The 16,012-nt window shown below is 40.4% G+C and overlaps 1 protein-coding gene across 2 annotated transcripts in view; it reads right to left on the bottom strand.

Annotated features, from left to right (window-relative positions):
• The window catches only part of DNAH6 (dynein axonemal heavy chain 6), a 228,579-nt gene that overhangs the window by 19,653 nt on the left and 192,914 nt on the right, over nucleotides 1-16,012 (bottom strand). For both annotated transcript variants that reach the window (XM_032352621.1, XM_032352622.1), the window contains 3 exons: nucleotides 8,833-8,952; nucleotides 8,154-8,275; nucleotides 282-411 (listed from right to left, as the gene is read on the bottom strand). In XM_032352621.1, coding sequence (XP_032208512.1) covers nucleotides 282-411; nucleotides 8,154-8,275; nucleotides 8,833-8,952 — 372 coding nt within the window. The remainder of the gene's footprint in view (nucleotides 1-281; nucleotides 412-8,153; nucleotides 8,276-8,832; nucleotides 8,953-16,012) is intronic.

Genomic DNA, 16,012 nt, shown 5'->3' with positions numbered 1-16,012 from the left:
GGGGTCTGTCTTGGGCAGGGCAGATCTAGAGGCACAAGGAAGCTCAGACAAAAAGGCTAGTTAACTTTCATAGGCTTAGAAACCAACTTGCTCCTAATGCTTCTGGCAGTTGGCTTGTTGAGATGCTCAAGGCTTCCATGGAGAGCTCCAGGTCAGAAGTGCTCTCTACATAAAGAAAAGTATGTGTAATAAAGCAGATTTGGATACCTGCTCATCACTCAGCTTTTTGAGTTTATTCCTAAAAGTCCCATGATCTACAGATGCCAGGGATAATTTATTACCTGGAACTCTGGTCTGGACTGAAGCAACAAGTTCTTGGACAATTTCATCATTGCTTTTTCCCTCTCCACCAGAAGATGACCTTGGCTGGACCTCAAGTATGGTGTTGATTAAAGTGTTGGTCTCTTTGTACTATAAAGGTGGGAAGAGACAGAATGGTGAAGACTCAAATTCTCAGAAAATAATTTGCAGCACAGTTTACTTATAGAAATAATGGCAACTGTCAAAAAAGGGAAATTTTTATGTTGAAGATAGGATTGGTAAAATGTGCTCAATGGAAAGGCACAGTACAGGTGACCTTTGAACAATGTTGGGGTAAGGGGCATTGCCCCTCTCGATCAAACAGTCAAAAATCCATGTACAATTTGATTCTTCAAAAACTGTCTAACTATACAGCTCAGTGGAATTAAATACATTAATTATGCTGCGCAACCATCACCATCATCCAACTCCATAATTCTTCTCATCTCTTAAAACTGATACCCCTTACCCATTAAACAGTAACTCCTCATTCCTCCCTTTCCCCAGCCCTTGGCAAATACCATTTTACTTTCTGTTTTTAGAATTTTGACTACTTAAAATACCTCATATAAATAGCATTATATTGTGCTTGTCTTTATGTGACTGGCTTATTTCACTTAGTGTTGCGTCTTCAAGTTTCACCCATGTTGTAGCATATTGCAGATTTCCCTTCCTTTTTAAGGCTGAACAATACTCCATTGTATGTATATATCATTTTTTTTGCTTATCACCTGTCAATGGACACTTGGATTGCTTCCACGGCTCAGCTATTGTGAATGATGCTGCTGCTGACCAGGGAGCCCCATGCAGGGCTCGATCCCAGGACCCTGGGGTCATGACCTGAGCCAAAGGCAGACACTTAGCGGTCTCAGCCACCCAGGCACCCCTATTTTTGGATGTTTTAGTCTCCATTCTGGAAAGTTTATTGTCCTCTATATCACACGTGTGATAATCTATATACCAGTCCAGGTCTATAAGTCTCCAGAGTAGTTCTTAATTCTGCTGTGGTATTTTTAGTTTCCTTGACAGTTTTTATTCTTATGCATCTCATGGCATCCTCTGTATTTACATGTCAGCCTGTTCTCAGATTCTGGCTTTTTCTTTCTACAGGCTGGGTCTTCTGCCCTACCTCAGATGCCAAAAAATGTTGATTTTTGTGTTTTAGCAGCAGGTGATTTGCAGAGGGCAGGTCTGTATGTTCCAGATGATGTTTCCTATCCTTTATCGTTCAGTATGTTTTTCTCCCCTATTTACTCAGCCTCTGTGTTTTTTTTTTTCTCTCCATTTATTCAGCCTCTAATGAAAAAAGTGATAATAGATATGTTTGTGCACAGACAGTCTATACAGATGGCCCTTGACTAATGTCCATTATTGTCTTAGGAGGCAATTTCTGCCTTTTTCCTCCAACTGATGTGCACAGGTCAAGGTCCACTTTTCTTTACGAGTTTCTAATAAGCATCTCTGTAAGTATAGTTTGCTGGAGTGAGGAAGGAATCATATCTTTAATGTAAAGACTCTGTTGATGGCAGACAGAATTAGTTAACTCAAACCAGCTAATCAAAGAAAAGAAATCTGTTGGCTCATACACTGGGAAGAAGAGAACGTAAGTCACATGGGTCTCAGGATGAATGGACCTAATGTTTTCTCTCCAGTACATGCTTGGTGGTTTCTTTCTTTCCTATGGCAGATGCACTTCTTCCAAGTGGTTGGGGGAATGGGTTGAGTGTCAGTGATAAGGCCACAGACAGCTACAGACATACAGTATCTTAACCAGTCATTCCAAAGGAAAGAGAAATTCCTCCTCCAATCCTAGCATCTCTATACTAAAGCTTAAGGAAGAATTCTCATTCACCTAATGTTCACTGTGTAACTATTCCTTGGACCAATTCCAGTGGCTAGGTGATGGAGTGCTTGCTGCCTTTGGCCAGGGCTAAGTCACTTGCCCATCTCTGAAGGTAAGGGGGTCTTACCAAAATTTCATGGAATGAGGAAGGGGCTGTAATTCCAAAAGGAAGAGATTGGGAGTAGGGCATATACTCTACCAGAAAAATGGAGAAAGGGAGGCTAAACATAAAAACATACCACGGAGCTCACATCATAGAGAACAAACCGAAAACACAAAACTACACCCCTAGGTACACACTGCCAAGAGTGCTACTTCTATTGACAGTGCCGTATTTCTCACAGGATGCAGCAAGTCTTACTGTATCTATACTCCCCTTCCCCTTCCTTCACCCCTTGCTCCATGCCCCACCCCCTATAGAACAGTCAGATATGAATGAATATTAACACTTGGTTTGGCCACCTCCTTTTCTTCCTGAAAGGAGAATAATGAAAAACATATTATTCTTACTCCTCACTAAATAGCAAAGCAAATTTTTAATTAATATACAATGTATTATTTGCCCCAGGGGTACAGGTCTGTGCATCACCAGCCTTAACACATTTCATAGCACTCACTATAGCACATACCCTCCCCAGTGTCCATAACCCAACCACCCTATCCCTACCCTCCCACCCCCTAGCAACTTCAGTTTTTTTCATGAGATTAAGAGTCTCTTATGGTTAGTCTCCTTCCTGATACTATCTTGTTTCATCTCCCCCTCTTTCCCCCAACGACCCCCTGCCTTGTCTCTCAAATTCCTCATATCAGGGAGATCATATGATAATTGTCTTTCTCTGATTGACTTATTTTGCTAAGCATAATACCCTCTAGTTCCATCCACGTTGTTGCAAGAGGCAAGATTTCAGTCTTTTTGATGGCTGCATAGTATTCCATTGTGTATATATACCACATCTTCTTTATCCATTCATCTGTTGATGGACATCTAGGTTCTTTCCATAGTTTGGGTATTGTAGAACTTGCTGCTATAAAACATTTGGGTGCACAAGCCCCTCTGGATCCCTACATTTGTATCCTTAGGGTAAATACCCAGTAGTGGGATTGCTGGGTCGTAGGGTAACTCTATTTTCAACTTTTTGAGGAACCTCCATACTGTTTTCCAGAGTGGCTGCACCAGCTTGTATTCCCACCAACAGTGTAGGAGGGTTCCCCTTTGTCTGCATCCTTGCTAACATCTGTCCTTTCCTGACTGGTTAATTTTAACCATTCTGACTGGTGTGAGGTGGTATCTCACTGTGGTTTTGATTTGTATTTCCCGGATTCTGAGTGATGTGGAGCACTTTTTCACGTGTCTGTTGGCCATTTGGATGTCTTCTCTGCAGAAATATCTATTCATGTCTTCTGCCCGTTTCTTGTTTGGATTCTTTGTTCTTTGCGTGTTGAGTTTCAGAAGTTCCTATAGATTTTGGATACTAGCACTTTATCTGATTTGTCACTTGCAAATATCTTCTTCCATTCTATCAGTTGTCTTTTGGTTTTGTTGACTGTTTCCTTTGCTGTGCAAAACCTTTTGATCTTGATGAAATCCTAATAGTTCATGTTTGCCATGGCTTCCCTTGCCTTTGGTGATGTTTCTAGGAAGAAGTTGCTGTGGCTGAGGTCAAAGAGGTTGTTGCCTGTGTTCTCCTCAAGGATTTTGATGGATTCCTGTCTCACATTGAGGTCTTTCATCCATTTTGAGTCTATTTTTGTGTGCGGTGTAAGGATATGGTGCAGTTTCATTCTTCTGCATGTGGCTGTCCAATTTTCCCAACACCATTTGTTGAAGAGGCTGTCTTTATAACATTGGACATTCTTTCCAATTTTGTCGAAGATTAGTTGACCATAGAGTAGAGGGTCTATTTCTCGGCTCTCTATTCTGTTATTGGATCTGTGTGTCTGTTTTTGTGCCAGTGCCATACTGTCTCGATGATGACAGCTTTGTAATAGAGCTGGAAGTCCGGAATTGTGATGCCGCCAACTTTGGTTTTCTTTTTCAACATTCCTCTGGCTATTCAGGGTCTTTTCTGGTTCCTTATAAGTTTTAGTGTTATTTGTTCCATGTCTTTGAAAAAAATAGGTATTTTGATAGGGATTGCATTAAATGTGTAGATTGCTTTTAGGTAGCATAGATGTTTTCACAATATTTGTTCTTCCAGTCCATGAGCATGGAATGTTTTTCCATTTCTTTGTGTCGTCCTCAATTTCTTTTTCTGAGTACAGATTCTTTGCCTCTTTGGTTAGGTTTATTCCTAGGTATCTTATGGTTTTGGGTGCAATTGTAAATGGAATCGAGTCCTTAATTTCTGTTTCTTCTGCCTTGCTGTTGGTATATAGAAATGCAACTGATTTCTGTGCATTGATTTTATATCCTGACACTTTACTGAATTCTTGTATGAGTTCTAGCAGTTTTGGAGCAGACTTTTTCAGATTTTCCACACAAAGTATCATATCATCTGCAAAGATTGAGAGTTTGACTTCTTCTTTGCCAATTCAGATGCCCTTTATTTCTTTTTGTTGTCTGATAGCTGAGGCTAGGACTTCTAGTACTATGTTGAAGAGCAGTGGTGATAGTGGACAGCCCTGCCATGTTTCTGACCTTAGGGAAAAAGCTTTTAGTTTCTCCCCATTGAGAATGATATTCACCGTGGGTTTTTCATAGAAGGCTTTGATGATATTGAAGTATGTTGGATCTCTACGCTGTGAAGAGTTTTGATCAAGAAGGGATGTTTTACTTTGTCAAATGCTTTTTTCAGCATCTATTGAGAGTATCATATAGTTCTTTCTTTTATTAATGTATTGTATCACACTGATTGATGTGGATGTTGAAGCAAACTTGCAGCCCAGGAATAAATCCCACTTGGTGGTGGTGAATAATCCTTTTAAGGTACTGTTGGATCCTATTGACTAGTATTTTGGTGAGAATTTTTGCATCCATGTTCATTAAGGATATTGGTCTGTAATTCTTCTTTTTGATGGGGTCTTTGTCTGGTTTGGGGATCAAGGTAATGCTGGCCTCATAAAATAAGTTTGGAACCTTTCCTTCCATTTCTATGTCTTGGAACAGTTTCAAGAGAATAGGTATTAATTCTTCTTTAAATGTCTGATAGAATTCCCCCGGGAAGCTGTCTGGCCCTGGGCTCTTGTTTTTTGAGAGATTTTTGATGACTGCTTCAATCTCCTTACTAGTTATGGGTCTGTTCAGGTTTTCTACTCCTTCCTGGTTCAGTACTGGTAGTTTATATGTCTCTAGGAATCCATCCATTTCTTCCAGATTGTGAAATTTGCTGGTGTATAATTGCTCATAATATGTTCTTATAATTGTTTGTATTTCTTTGGCGTTGGTTGTGATCTCTTCTCTTTCATTCATGCTTTTATTAATTTGGGTCCTTTCTCTTTTCTTTTTGACAGATCTGGCCAGGGGTTTATCAATCTTATTAATTCTTTCAAAGAACCAGCTCCTAGTTTCATTGATTTGTTTTACTGTTCTTTTGGTTTCTATTTCATTGATTTCTGCTCTGATCTCTATTATTTCTCTTTTTCTGCTGGGTTTAGGGTTTCTTTGTTCCTCCTCCAGCTCCTTTAGGTGTCAGGTTAGGTTGTATATTTGAGACCTTTCTGCTTTCTTGAGAAAGACTTGTATCACTATATATATTCCTCTCAGAACCACTTTTGCTGTGTCCCAAAGATTTTGAACAGTTGTGTTCTCATTTTCATTTGTTTCCATGAATTTTTAAAAATTCTTCTTTAATTTCCTGGTTGACCCATTCATTCTTTAGTATGATGCTCCTTAGCCTCCATGTATTTGAGTACTTTCCAAATTTTCTCTTGTGGTTGAGTTCTAGTTTCAAAGCATTGTGGTTTGAAAATATGGAGGGAATGATACTGATCTTTTATACTGGTTGAGGCCTGATTTGTGACCCAGGATGTGATCTGTTCTGGAGAATATTCCATGTGCACTAGAGAAGAATGTGTATTCTGTTGTTTTGGGATGGAATGTTCTGAATATATATATCTGTGATGTCCCTCTGGTCCAGTGTGTCATTTAAAGCCTTTATTTCTTGTTGCTCTTTTGCTTAGATGATCTGTCTATTTCAATAAGGGGGGGTGTTAAAATCCCTTACTATTATTGTATTACTATCGATGTGTTCCTTTGACTTTGTTATTAATTGGTTTACATAATTGGCTGCTCTATGTTAGGGGCACAGATATTTAAAATTGTTAGAGTTTCTTGTTGGACAGACTCTTTAAGTATGATATAGTGTCCTTCCTCATATCTTATTATAGTCTTTGGTGTAAAATCTAATTTATCTGATATAAGGGCTGCCACCCCAGCTTTCTTTTGATGTCCATTGGCATGGTAAATTGTTTTTCACCCCCTCACTTTACATCTAGAGGTGTCTTGGGTCTAAAATAAGTTTCTTGCAGACAGCATATTGATGGGTCTTTTTTTTTTTTTTAAATCCATACTGATATCCCTTGTTTTATGATTGGGGCATTTAGCCCATTTACATTCAGGGTAACTACTGAAAAATATGAATTTAGTACCATTGTATTGTTTTTAAGGGGACTGTTACTGTCTATTGTCTCTGTTCCTTTCTGGTCTGTTACTTCTAGGCTCTCTCTCTTTGCTCAGTTTGCTCTCTGTAGCTTTTGTTCCCTGAATGCTTTCTGTACAGCTTTGGAGGACGAAAATGAGAATGGTGACCTTCCAGTCTCCCACCAGCCTATAGGAACTGAGAGCTCAGGGTCCCGCTCCTCAATGCACCCTCAGAGAAAAGCAGTCAGTCCCTCCTGTCTCCCTGGTCTCTGGCTGCACTCTGAGCTCACCTGCCTGTGACCAAACATTTCTGTCTGTGGTGCATAGCCCTGTTTAGAGTCTCCAAACCCAGCAGGTTCTGCAGTGAACTCTTGCACCACTCCTCCTGGAGGAGGAAGAAGGAGATCTCCTCAGAAGAGGAAGGAGGAGGTCTCTCCAGATCTGCCACTTGTGTGGTCCCTGCTTGAAGAGCAGTGGCCTGGCTGTGGCTCAGATCACAGTTTAAGGTAACCCTGAGCTGAGAGCTCACTCCTCAGCTCTGTCTCTGTAGCTGGCTTCTCCAGATACCTGGGAGCTCTGCCACCCTCAGGCATCCCTGTTATTTTTGTGTCCCCACAGGTCCTGAGAAACCACACTGTCCCTGGGAGGGTTCCATCTGCTGCTTACGCTCTGGAGCGACATCCCCCAGTGGAGCAGACTTCTGAAAGTTCTGATTTTGTGTTCTGCTGCTCTACCACTTGCCAGGAGCTGGCTCCTCCCCCCACGGTCTATCTTCCAGTTGCATCGGATTCACATCTCCCCATGTCCTACCTTCCGGAATGTTGTCGATTTTCTGTTCTTAGAATTGCTGCTCTTTTTTTCTTCTATCTCCTGTTGAGTTTGTAGGTATTCAGAATGGTTTGATAACTATCTAGCTAAACTCCTGGGAACTGATGATATTTCAGTCTCCTACTCCTCCCAGCAAAGCAATTTTTGATGGCAGAGAACCATGACATAGGGTGGCAGAGCACTGACCACCTGGGTCTTTTTTTTTTTTTCTGGAAGTACTACTATTGTTTCTTGTGGATTCATTGATATCTAGGTAGATCTCCCTCTCTAACACTTGTATGGGAAAAATTTAAGTTGAAAAGGAAGATGATTCCCTTCAGCCTTGTGAGCCAAACCTAGTCTCCAACCTTTCTAGTATTCCAGGTCCTAAGGGACAGACCTTATTTCATGGCTTTGGACAGGGAAAAGTGCATGGTGATATTAGGGTGCTGTGAGGGATCCAGAGGGAGCAGGCTAAATTGGAATCAAATGCTGAAGTTGAGGTGAAACATTTACTTTTCTCATTTAATTATATAATAATTTATGGAACTAGTGAGATGATTATTGATGTTTCAAGTTTACATACACAGTAAGCAAATGTATTTTAGTTTAAAAGCCACATACCTGGAACACTAGGTTGGCATTTTCATGCATTCCAAATATTTCTGGGTCATCCATCAAAGGCAGATTTTCAATGTAGTCTTTAAACTCTTGTAGGCTGTCAGCCAAGGGTGCGAAATAGATGCCTGTTTATTGCAAACACAGAAGGCAAACATATTGCAAATAGATCAGCTTTGTACTATCAAATTTAGTCCTTCTCTGCCTGTTCAGATGGTGGCTATAATCAAGGGTCTTCCACAGAAAAGGGAATTGTTTTCTCCACTCTCTTTGCCTTCATTACTATGCCTGGTCTCTTTCCCTTTTCTTGAGGCCTCGAGCCTGTGATCAGTCTCTTACTCTTTCAGGGTGTCTTCTTAGAACCTCTCAAGATTCTGGGAGTCTAGGGTGTGTTGCTGAAAGCCACACATTGGCAAGGGTTCCAAATTTATAGAACTTTGAAAACACATTCAGACTGAGTGTGACTCATTTTAGAAGGACTCCAAGTGGTTATTGCATAAAAGATATTTTTGTACTTTAACCGCCTAACCGGTTTTGGAGGTGGTCAAGCATGGGGCTGAGGCAGGCGCACATGGGGACTGGGCTGTGATGGCTGGACACCAAGAACTCCTAGATGGAAAACTGAGAGATACCGCCAATGACTTCTTGGAAAATGTCCTTTGCAGATTATTGAAAAGTCATTTACCTGATTCTGAATATTTATAATCCTCTTCTAATGTTTCAGGAGAAAAGAACCTTTTTAAGATTGTACGAAGACATCTTTGATCCCAGGTGTCTGTAACTCTACCACCATATGTAATTTCACCTGAAAAGGAGTTTGCATTTTAAAACATATTTTTTAGTGATATGCATACCCAAATCCCAATAGATTTATTTACATACATATTTATTTGGAACTGAAAGTAAAAAGCATATCAGAGTTTCCTTCCACTACTCCCTAAAAAGAGAATAAAAGGCAGGGAAAAACCTAGTATATGTACCCTACCCTAATTATTTTGCTTTCCCCAAATAACCAGAACCAAAGCCACTGAGATATATTTACACATTTCTTTTTCTTTTCTTTTTTCTTTTCTTCCCTCCTTCTTTCCATCCTTCCTTCCTCCCTTCCTTCCCTTCTTTCCTTCTCTTTACTTTCTCTCCCTTTTCTTCCTTTTCCCCTTTTCCTCCCTCCCTCCCTTCCTTCCTCTCCTCCTCCTTCCTCTTCCTCTTTGTCCCCCTCTTCTTCCTGATCTCCTCCTCCTTCTTTTTCTTTCCCCTCCACCTCATCTTCCTCTTCTTCTTCTTTTGCTGCAAAATACTGATGTTGGGTCTTATTCTAGCGTCGATCACAGTATTCTAAAACATATACAATTCCTAGGCAACACTGCTTCTTTTGGAGGCCAGTAAATAAATGGAACCAAAACATTTACAACAAGACATTCAAACTGTATACATACTTTAAAATTATTAAAGTTAAACTAGGAAGGAAAGATAGGTCCAAGGCAAAAGAGACAACTTGCCTCACAGAAATGATGTTGTGGGGAATTAAAACTTTCTAGTATCCGTCTCTTTTTTCATAGATAAGCTACTTTCAACATGCTCCACTGTCATCCCAAAACTATAAGTAGGAATGATATCTATTCTGCATTGGAATAATATCTATTGCTGATATAACTCCTTGGGAAAACTCCAGATCCATTGCTACATTTTGTTATTTATCACTGTAGTGCTCCCAGAAGGATTTGACCCATGGTCCTGACATTGTCAACTTCTGAATCCTCTGACTGCTCATCCACTCTCATCTCTATAACTTCCATTATGTCAGGAGGAAATGTTTTTCATTCTCTTTCAAGCTCAGATGGTTGGTTGAAAGTTATTTCAGTCTTTGGAATCTCAATAATTTATTTATTCTAAGGGAGCAATGTCTTTACATGCACTTCTTATAGGGACACTTATCTTTCCTCTCCTGTTGAAGCACTGTTGTTCTGTCATGTTGGGTCAGCCACTCAGAGGGAGGGGAGTAGAGGTAGAATAGGTGTTATGCTAATGGTCAAGTAGCTAAGTCTCTGTATTAGCAATTCTAAGAGGGAAGAAAGAGATGCTGTTGTATTTTCTTGGGTATAGTCTTCAGTCACCTTCTAGAAAATCTTGGAACACAAAGTTCAGTTACATCTTTGTAGTGGGTCCATCTGGTCTGGGCCTAAGTCAAAGCTCCTCTTGGATCCTTGGGGCTGGATGGGAATGTAAGCTCAAGTTTCTCCAGCTGCATGATGGTGTCTGGAAAAGGAGGGTGGCCAGGAAAATGAAGACTTCTGTAGTTGGTAGGTGGTGAGAGGAAAGGGTTGCCCTAAAGTATTTTTTTTTTAAGTCACAAAGGACAATCTACATTTTGAGAAGGAGCACAGACATATTTTCCTTACAAATCATAAGACTTTGTGCTTCTCCATCCAGACTGAGTTTTATCCTTTTCTTGGATCAAACTGAATAAATAATTAGACTCAGAGTAGATGACTCACTTTGGGGCTCAATTTTAGGAAGTAGTCTTCTGGGTTTGGTCTTCCCAGAAGAGGGACTTGAGGAGGAAGTGTCCATCATAAATGTCCATCACCTTTCCTGGCCCAGGCATCACAGTCCCTGAGGGTCCTGTTGTAGATCCCAGGGTGGTGGCTTCCTCCTTCTCTTCCTCTCCTACCCACAGGGGCTGGCTGAGGGATAGCCTTGGATTTGGCTTTGTCCTTGCATGCTTTTGAGCTCGGATCTGTCTCTTGGACTTACGTATTGCTATACTTTATGCTATAAAATTTTAAGACTTCCCCCACCCCCAAATACCTTCTCAGATTTAAAGCCTCCTCAGTATTTCTTTATTTTCTCCTGTTTATATTTATGGGGTTTTTTGTTTTGTTGTGGTTTTTTTTTTTTTTTAAGATTTTAGGGGTGCCTGGGTGGCTCAGTTGTTAAGCGTCTGCCTTCGGCTCAGGTCGTGATCCCAGGGTCCTGGGATCAAGTCCCACATTGGGTTCCCTGCTCAGCGGGAAGCCTGCTTCTCTCTCTCCCACTCCCCCTGCCTGTGTTCCCTCTCTCGCTGTGTCTCTCTATCAAATAAAATCTTAAAAAAAAGATTTTATTTATTCATTTGTGTGAGAGAGAGAGAGTGAGAGAGAGAGAGAGCACGCACAAGCAGCGGAAGAGGAAGAACCAGACTCCCCGCTGAGCAGGGAGCCCAACATGGGGCTCAATCCCAGGACCCTGGGATCATGACCTGAGTGGAAGGCAGATGCTTAACTATCTGAGGGTACCGAGGTAACCCTATTCTCTGCTGTGTAGTCTCCCCACTGGTGTTGCTGTATCTTCTTGTTCAGTCCTTCATGTTGCTTTTATTATAGCTTTGCAAATTATTGTATCTCTTTGCAGCCTAAAGGGCTATGATTGCCAATCGTTGATTACAAAGGAGAACCAAAATTTATTGACAACATACACAGGCCTTTTAGGATGTGCCCTCAGCTTACCTTTTTTATTTTTTTTCTCCATTTTGTTGACTATAAAGCTCCCCTCCATGTATATCCCCTCTTCATACTATGCCCCAGCCCAACAGAACTGCTCACAAGTACTATAATCAGGCCAAACCTCAGCCTGTTGGGCTTTTATGTTATGATTCTCTCATCCCAGTGTGCTCTCCTGCCTTTTCTCTCCTAGTGAGCCCAACTTAGCTCAGTGTAGCTGGTCAGCACTCAGCTCCCAGCGGAGCTTTCCCGGATTTCCCGGGGTCGTGTTAGTTGTTCCTTCTGAATTCCCACAGCATTGCGCATTCACTTCTGATTTGGTTATTATCCTAACATAGGGTTTATGCATTATCTCCACCCTCCACACCATGAGTTTTTGGCAGACAGGGTCTATGTCATCTTTGTATTTCTAGCAACTATTGTAGAGTATTTGGCAGTATTTTCTGGATTAATGCATAAATGACTGCCAAAAATACCACCCTATGGATAAAGCACCCAGCCTTTTTCTCCTGTTTTTAAAAACGTTTTAATAAAGAGCTAGAACTTAAAAATCATAAAATCCACATAAAATTTACATGTATAATTCAGTAATATTTAGTAAGCTTGTGATGTCGTGTGTAACCGTCACCACAATCTAATTCTAAAACATTGTTTTGGGTGCCTGGGTGGCCCAGTCCATTAAACATCTTGCCTTCAGCTGAGGTCATGATCCCAGGGTCCTGGGATCAAGCCCCACATCAGGTGCCCTGCTCAGCAGGAAGCCTGCTTCTTCCTCTCTCCCTCTGCCTGCTATTCCCCCTACTTGTGCTCTCTTTGTCAAATAAATAATAAAAAAAACCCTTAAAAACAATAAAACATTTGTATCATCCCCCAAAAGAAATCTTGTGCCCCTTCTCAGTCACTCCCCATTCTTGCCCCTGCTCTATGCAACCAGAAATCTACTTTCTGTCTGTATACATTTGGTTTTTCTGGAACTTTCATATAAATGGAATCATACAATGTGGTATTTTGTGCTGACTTAAAAAAAAGATTATTTATTAGAGAGAGAGAGAAGGATGGAGAGAGAGAGTGGGGTGAGGGTACAGGGAGCTGGAGAGAGAATCTCAAGCACAGAGCCCAGCTCAGGGCTCAATCCCAGGACCTTGAGATCAGGACCTGAGGCGAAATCAGGACTAGGTTACTTAACTAACTGAGCCACCAGGCAGCCCTGTTCCTGACTTTTTTACTTAGCATAGAGTGTGTGAGGTTTACTATGTTGCAGCACATATCTGTACTTTATTCCTTTAATGGCTGGGTAGTACATTGTGTGGATATGCCACATTGTGTTTTTATTTACCAGCTAATGGAAGTTCATGTTGTTTTCACTTTTGGGCTATTATGAAGTAATGCTGTTATAAACAGGTACAAAGTTTTTTGTGTGAACATGTGTTTTTATTTTTTTCCTGGGTATATACCTAGGAGTGGAATTTCTGGGCCATATGGGAAGTCTATTTAAAAAATCTTCCAAAGTAGCCCCATAATTTTACATTGTCATCCACAATGTATAAAGGTTCTACTTTCTCCACATCCTTGCCAACACTTCGTTACTCTTTTATTTGTTGTTTAATTTTTTTAATTATAGTGATCCTAGTCAGTATGAAGTAGTAACTCATTCTGGCTTTAATTTTCATTTCCTTCAACTGAGCATCTTTTCACATGCTTATTGGGCATTTATATGTCTTCTTTTGTGAAATGTCTATTCAAATCTTTTACCCATTTTTAAAATTGTGTTATGTTAGTCACCATAAAATACATCATTAGTTTTTGATGCAGTGTTCCAAAATTCATTGTTTATGCACCACACCCAGTGCTCCATGCAATACATGCCCTCCTTAATACCCACCACCAGGTTACCCATCTCCCTACCTGCCTCCCCTCTAAAACCCTCAGTTTGTTTCTCAGAGTCCACAGTCTCTCATGGTTTGTCTCCTCTGATTTGCCCCACTTCACTTTTCCTTTCCTTCTCCTCATGTCCTCCATGTTATCTCTATGTTCCACAAGTAAGTGAAACCATGTGATAATTGACTTTCTCTGCTTGACTTATTTCACTCAGCATAATCTCCTCCAATCCCATCCATGTTGGTACAAAAGTTGGGTATTCATCCTTTTTGATGGCTGAGTAATATTCCATTGTATATATGGACCACATCTTCTTTATCCATTCATCTGCTGAAGGGCATCTCAGCTATTTCCACCATTTGGCTATTGTGGACATTGCTGCTATGAACACTGTGGCACACATGGCCTTTCTTTTCACTACATCTGTATCTTTGGGGTAAATACCCAGTAGTGCAATTGCTGGGTCATAGCGTAGCTCTATTTTTAATTTTTTGAGGAATCTCCATACTATTTTCCAAAAGTGGCTGCACCAATTTTCATTCCCACCAACAGTTTAAGAGGGTTCCCCTTTCTCCACATCCTCTCCAACATTTGCTGTTTCCTGCCTTGTTAGTCTTTGCCATTCTAACTGGTGTAAGGTGGTATCTCAATGTGGTTTTGATTTCAATTTCCCTGATGGCCAATGATGATGAATATTTTTTCATGTGTCTGTTGGCTGTTTGTATGCCTTCATTGGAGAAGTGTCTGTTCATGTCTTCTGCCCATTTTTTGACATGATTATTTCTTTTTTGGGTGTTGAGTTTGAGAAGTTCTTTTTTTTTTTTTAAGATTTTATTTATTTATTTGACAGAGATCACAAGTAGGCAGGGAAGCAGGCAGAGAGAGAGAGGGGAGGAAGCAGGCTCCCTGCTGAGCAGAGACCGCCAATGTGGGGCACAATCCCAGGACCCTGGAATCTTGACCTGAGCCTAAGGCAGAGGCTTTAACCCACTGAGCCACCCAGGTGCCCGAGTTTGAGAAGTTCTTTGTAGATCTTGGATATCAACCCTTTGTCTGTAGTGTCATTTGCGAATATCTTCTCCCATTCTGTGAGTTCCCTCTTTGTTTTGTTGACTGTTTCCTTTGCTATGCAGAAGCTTTTTATCTTGATGAAGTCCCAAAAGTTCATTTTCGCTTTTGTTTTGCCTTTGGAGACGTGTCTTGAAAGAAGTTGCTGTGGCCAATGTTGAAGAGGTTATATTGCCTATTTTGATGGATACTGCCAGGATTTTGATGGACCTGTCTCATGATGAGATTCTCTCATCCGTTTTGAGTTTATCTCTGTGTTATGAGTATGGTGAAAGAGAATAGTCCAATTTCATTCTTCTATACATAGCTGTCCAATTTTCTCAGCACCATTTATTGAAGAGACTGTCTTTTTTCCACTGGATATTTGTTTCTACTTTGTTGAAGATTATTTGACCACTGGGGCGCCTGGGTGGCTCAGTGGGTTAAAGCCTCTGCCTTCAGAGTCCTGATCTCAGGGTCATGATCTCAGGGTCCTGGGATCCAACCCCGCTTTGGGCTCTCTACTCAGCGGGGAGTCTGCTTCCTCCTCTCTCTCTCTCTGCCTGCCTCTCTGCCCACTTGTGATCTCTGTCAAATAAATAAATAAAACCTTAAAAAAGAAAAAAAGATTATTTGACCATAGAGTTGAGGGTTCATATCTGGGCTTCCTACCCTGTTTCATTGGTTTATGTGTCTGTCTTTATGCCAATACCATGCTGTCTTGGTAATCACAACTTTGAAATAAAGGTTGAAATCAGTCAACATGATGCCCCTAGCTCTGTTTTTCTTCTTCAACATTTCCTTAGTGATTTGGGGTCTTTTCTGGTTCCATACAAATTTTAGGACTGTTTGTTCCAGACTTTGAAAAATGCCACTGATATTTTGATCAGGATGGCATTGAAAGTATAGATTGCTCTGTTTTGCCCATTTTAATTTTTTTTAATTAAAAATTTTTTTTATTTTTTCAGTGTTCCAAGATTCATTGTTTTGCCTATTTTTAAATTGGATTATTTTTCTTCTCACTGTTAAGTTGTAAGTGTTCTTTATATACTTTGTATACAAGTGCCTTATCAGACATAATGATTTGCAGATACTTTCCTTCAGTCTGTGCCTTGTCATTTAACTTTCTTGATGTTTGTTGAAGTATAAACGTTTTAAATGTTGATTACATTTTTTTTATTGTTTGTGTTTATTGTGTCATATCTAGTAAGTCACTAATTTAAAGTCAAAAAGATTTACTTATATGCTTTCTTCTACAAGCTCTTCTAAGATCTTTATATTTTTAGCTCTTACATTTAACTCTCACAGGACTCACTTTGAATTAATTTTTGTGTATCATATGAGATACGGATCCAAATTCATCCTTTCACAGATGGATACCAGCACCATTTGTTGAAAAAATTATCCTTCCTCCACTGGGCTGCCCTGTTACCTCTGTTGAAAGTAAGCTGATCATCAGTA

The sequence above is a fragment of the Mustela erminea genome, chromosome 7 (assembly GCF_009829155.1).
Source record: "Mustela erminea isolate mMusErm1 chromosome 7, mMusErm1.Pri, whole genome shotgun sequence".
Taxonomy (NCBI): Eukaryota; Metazoa; Chordata; class Mammalia; order Carnivora; family Mustelidae; genus Mustela; species Mustela erminea.
Note: the sequence above shows the minus strand (reverse complement) of the source record. Positions and strands in the feature narration are given on the sequence as shown.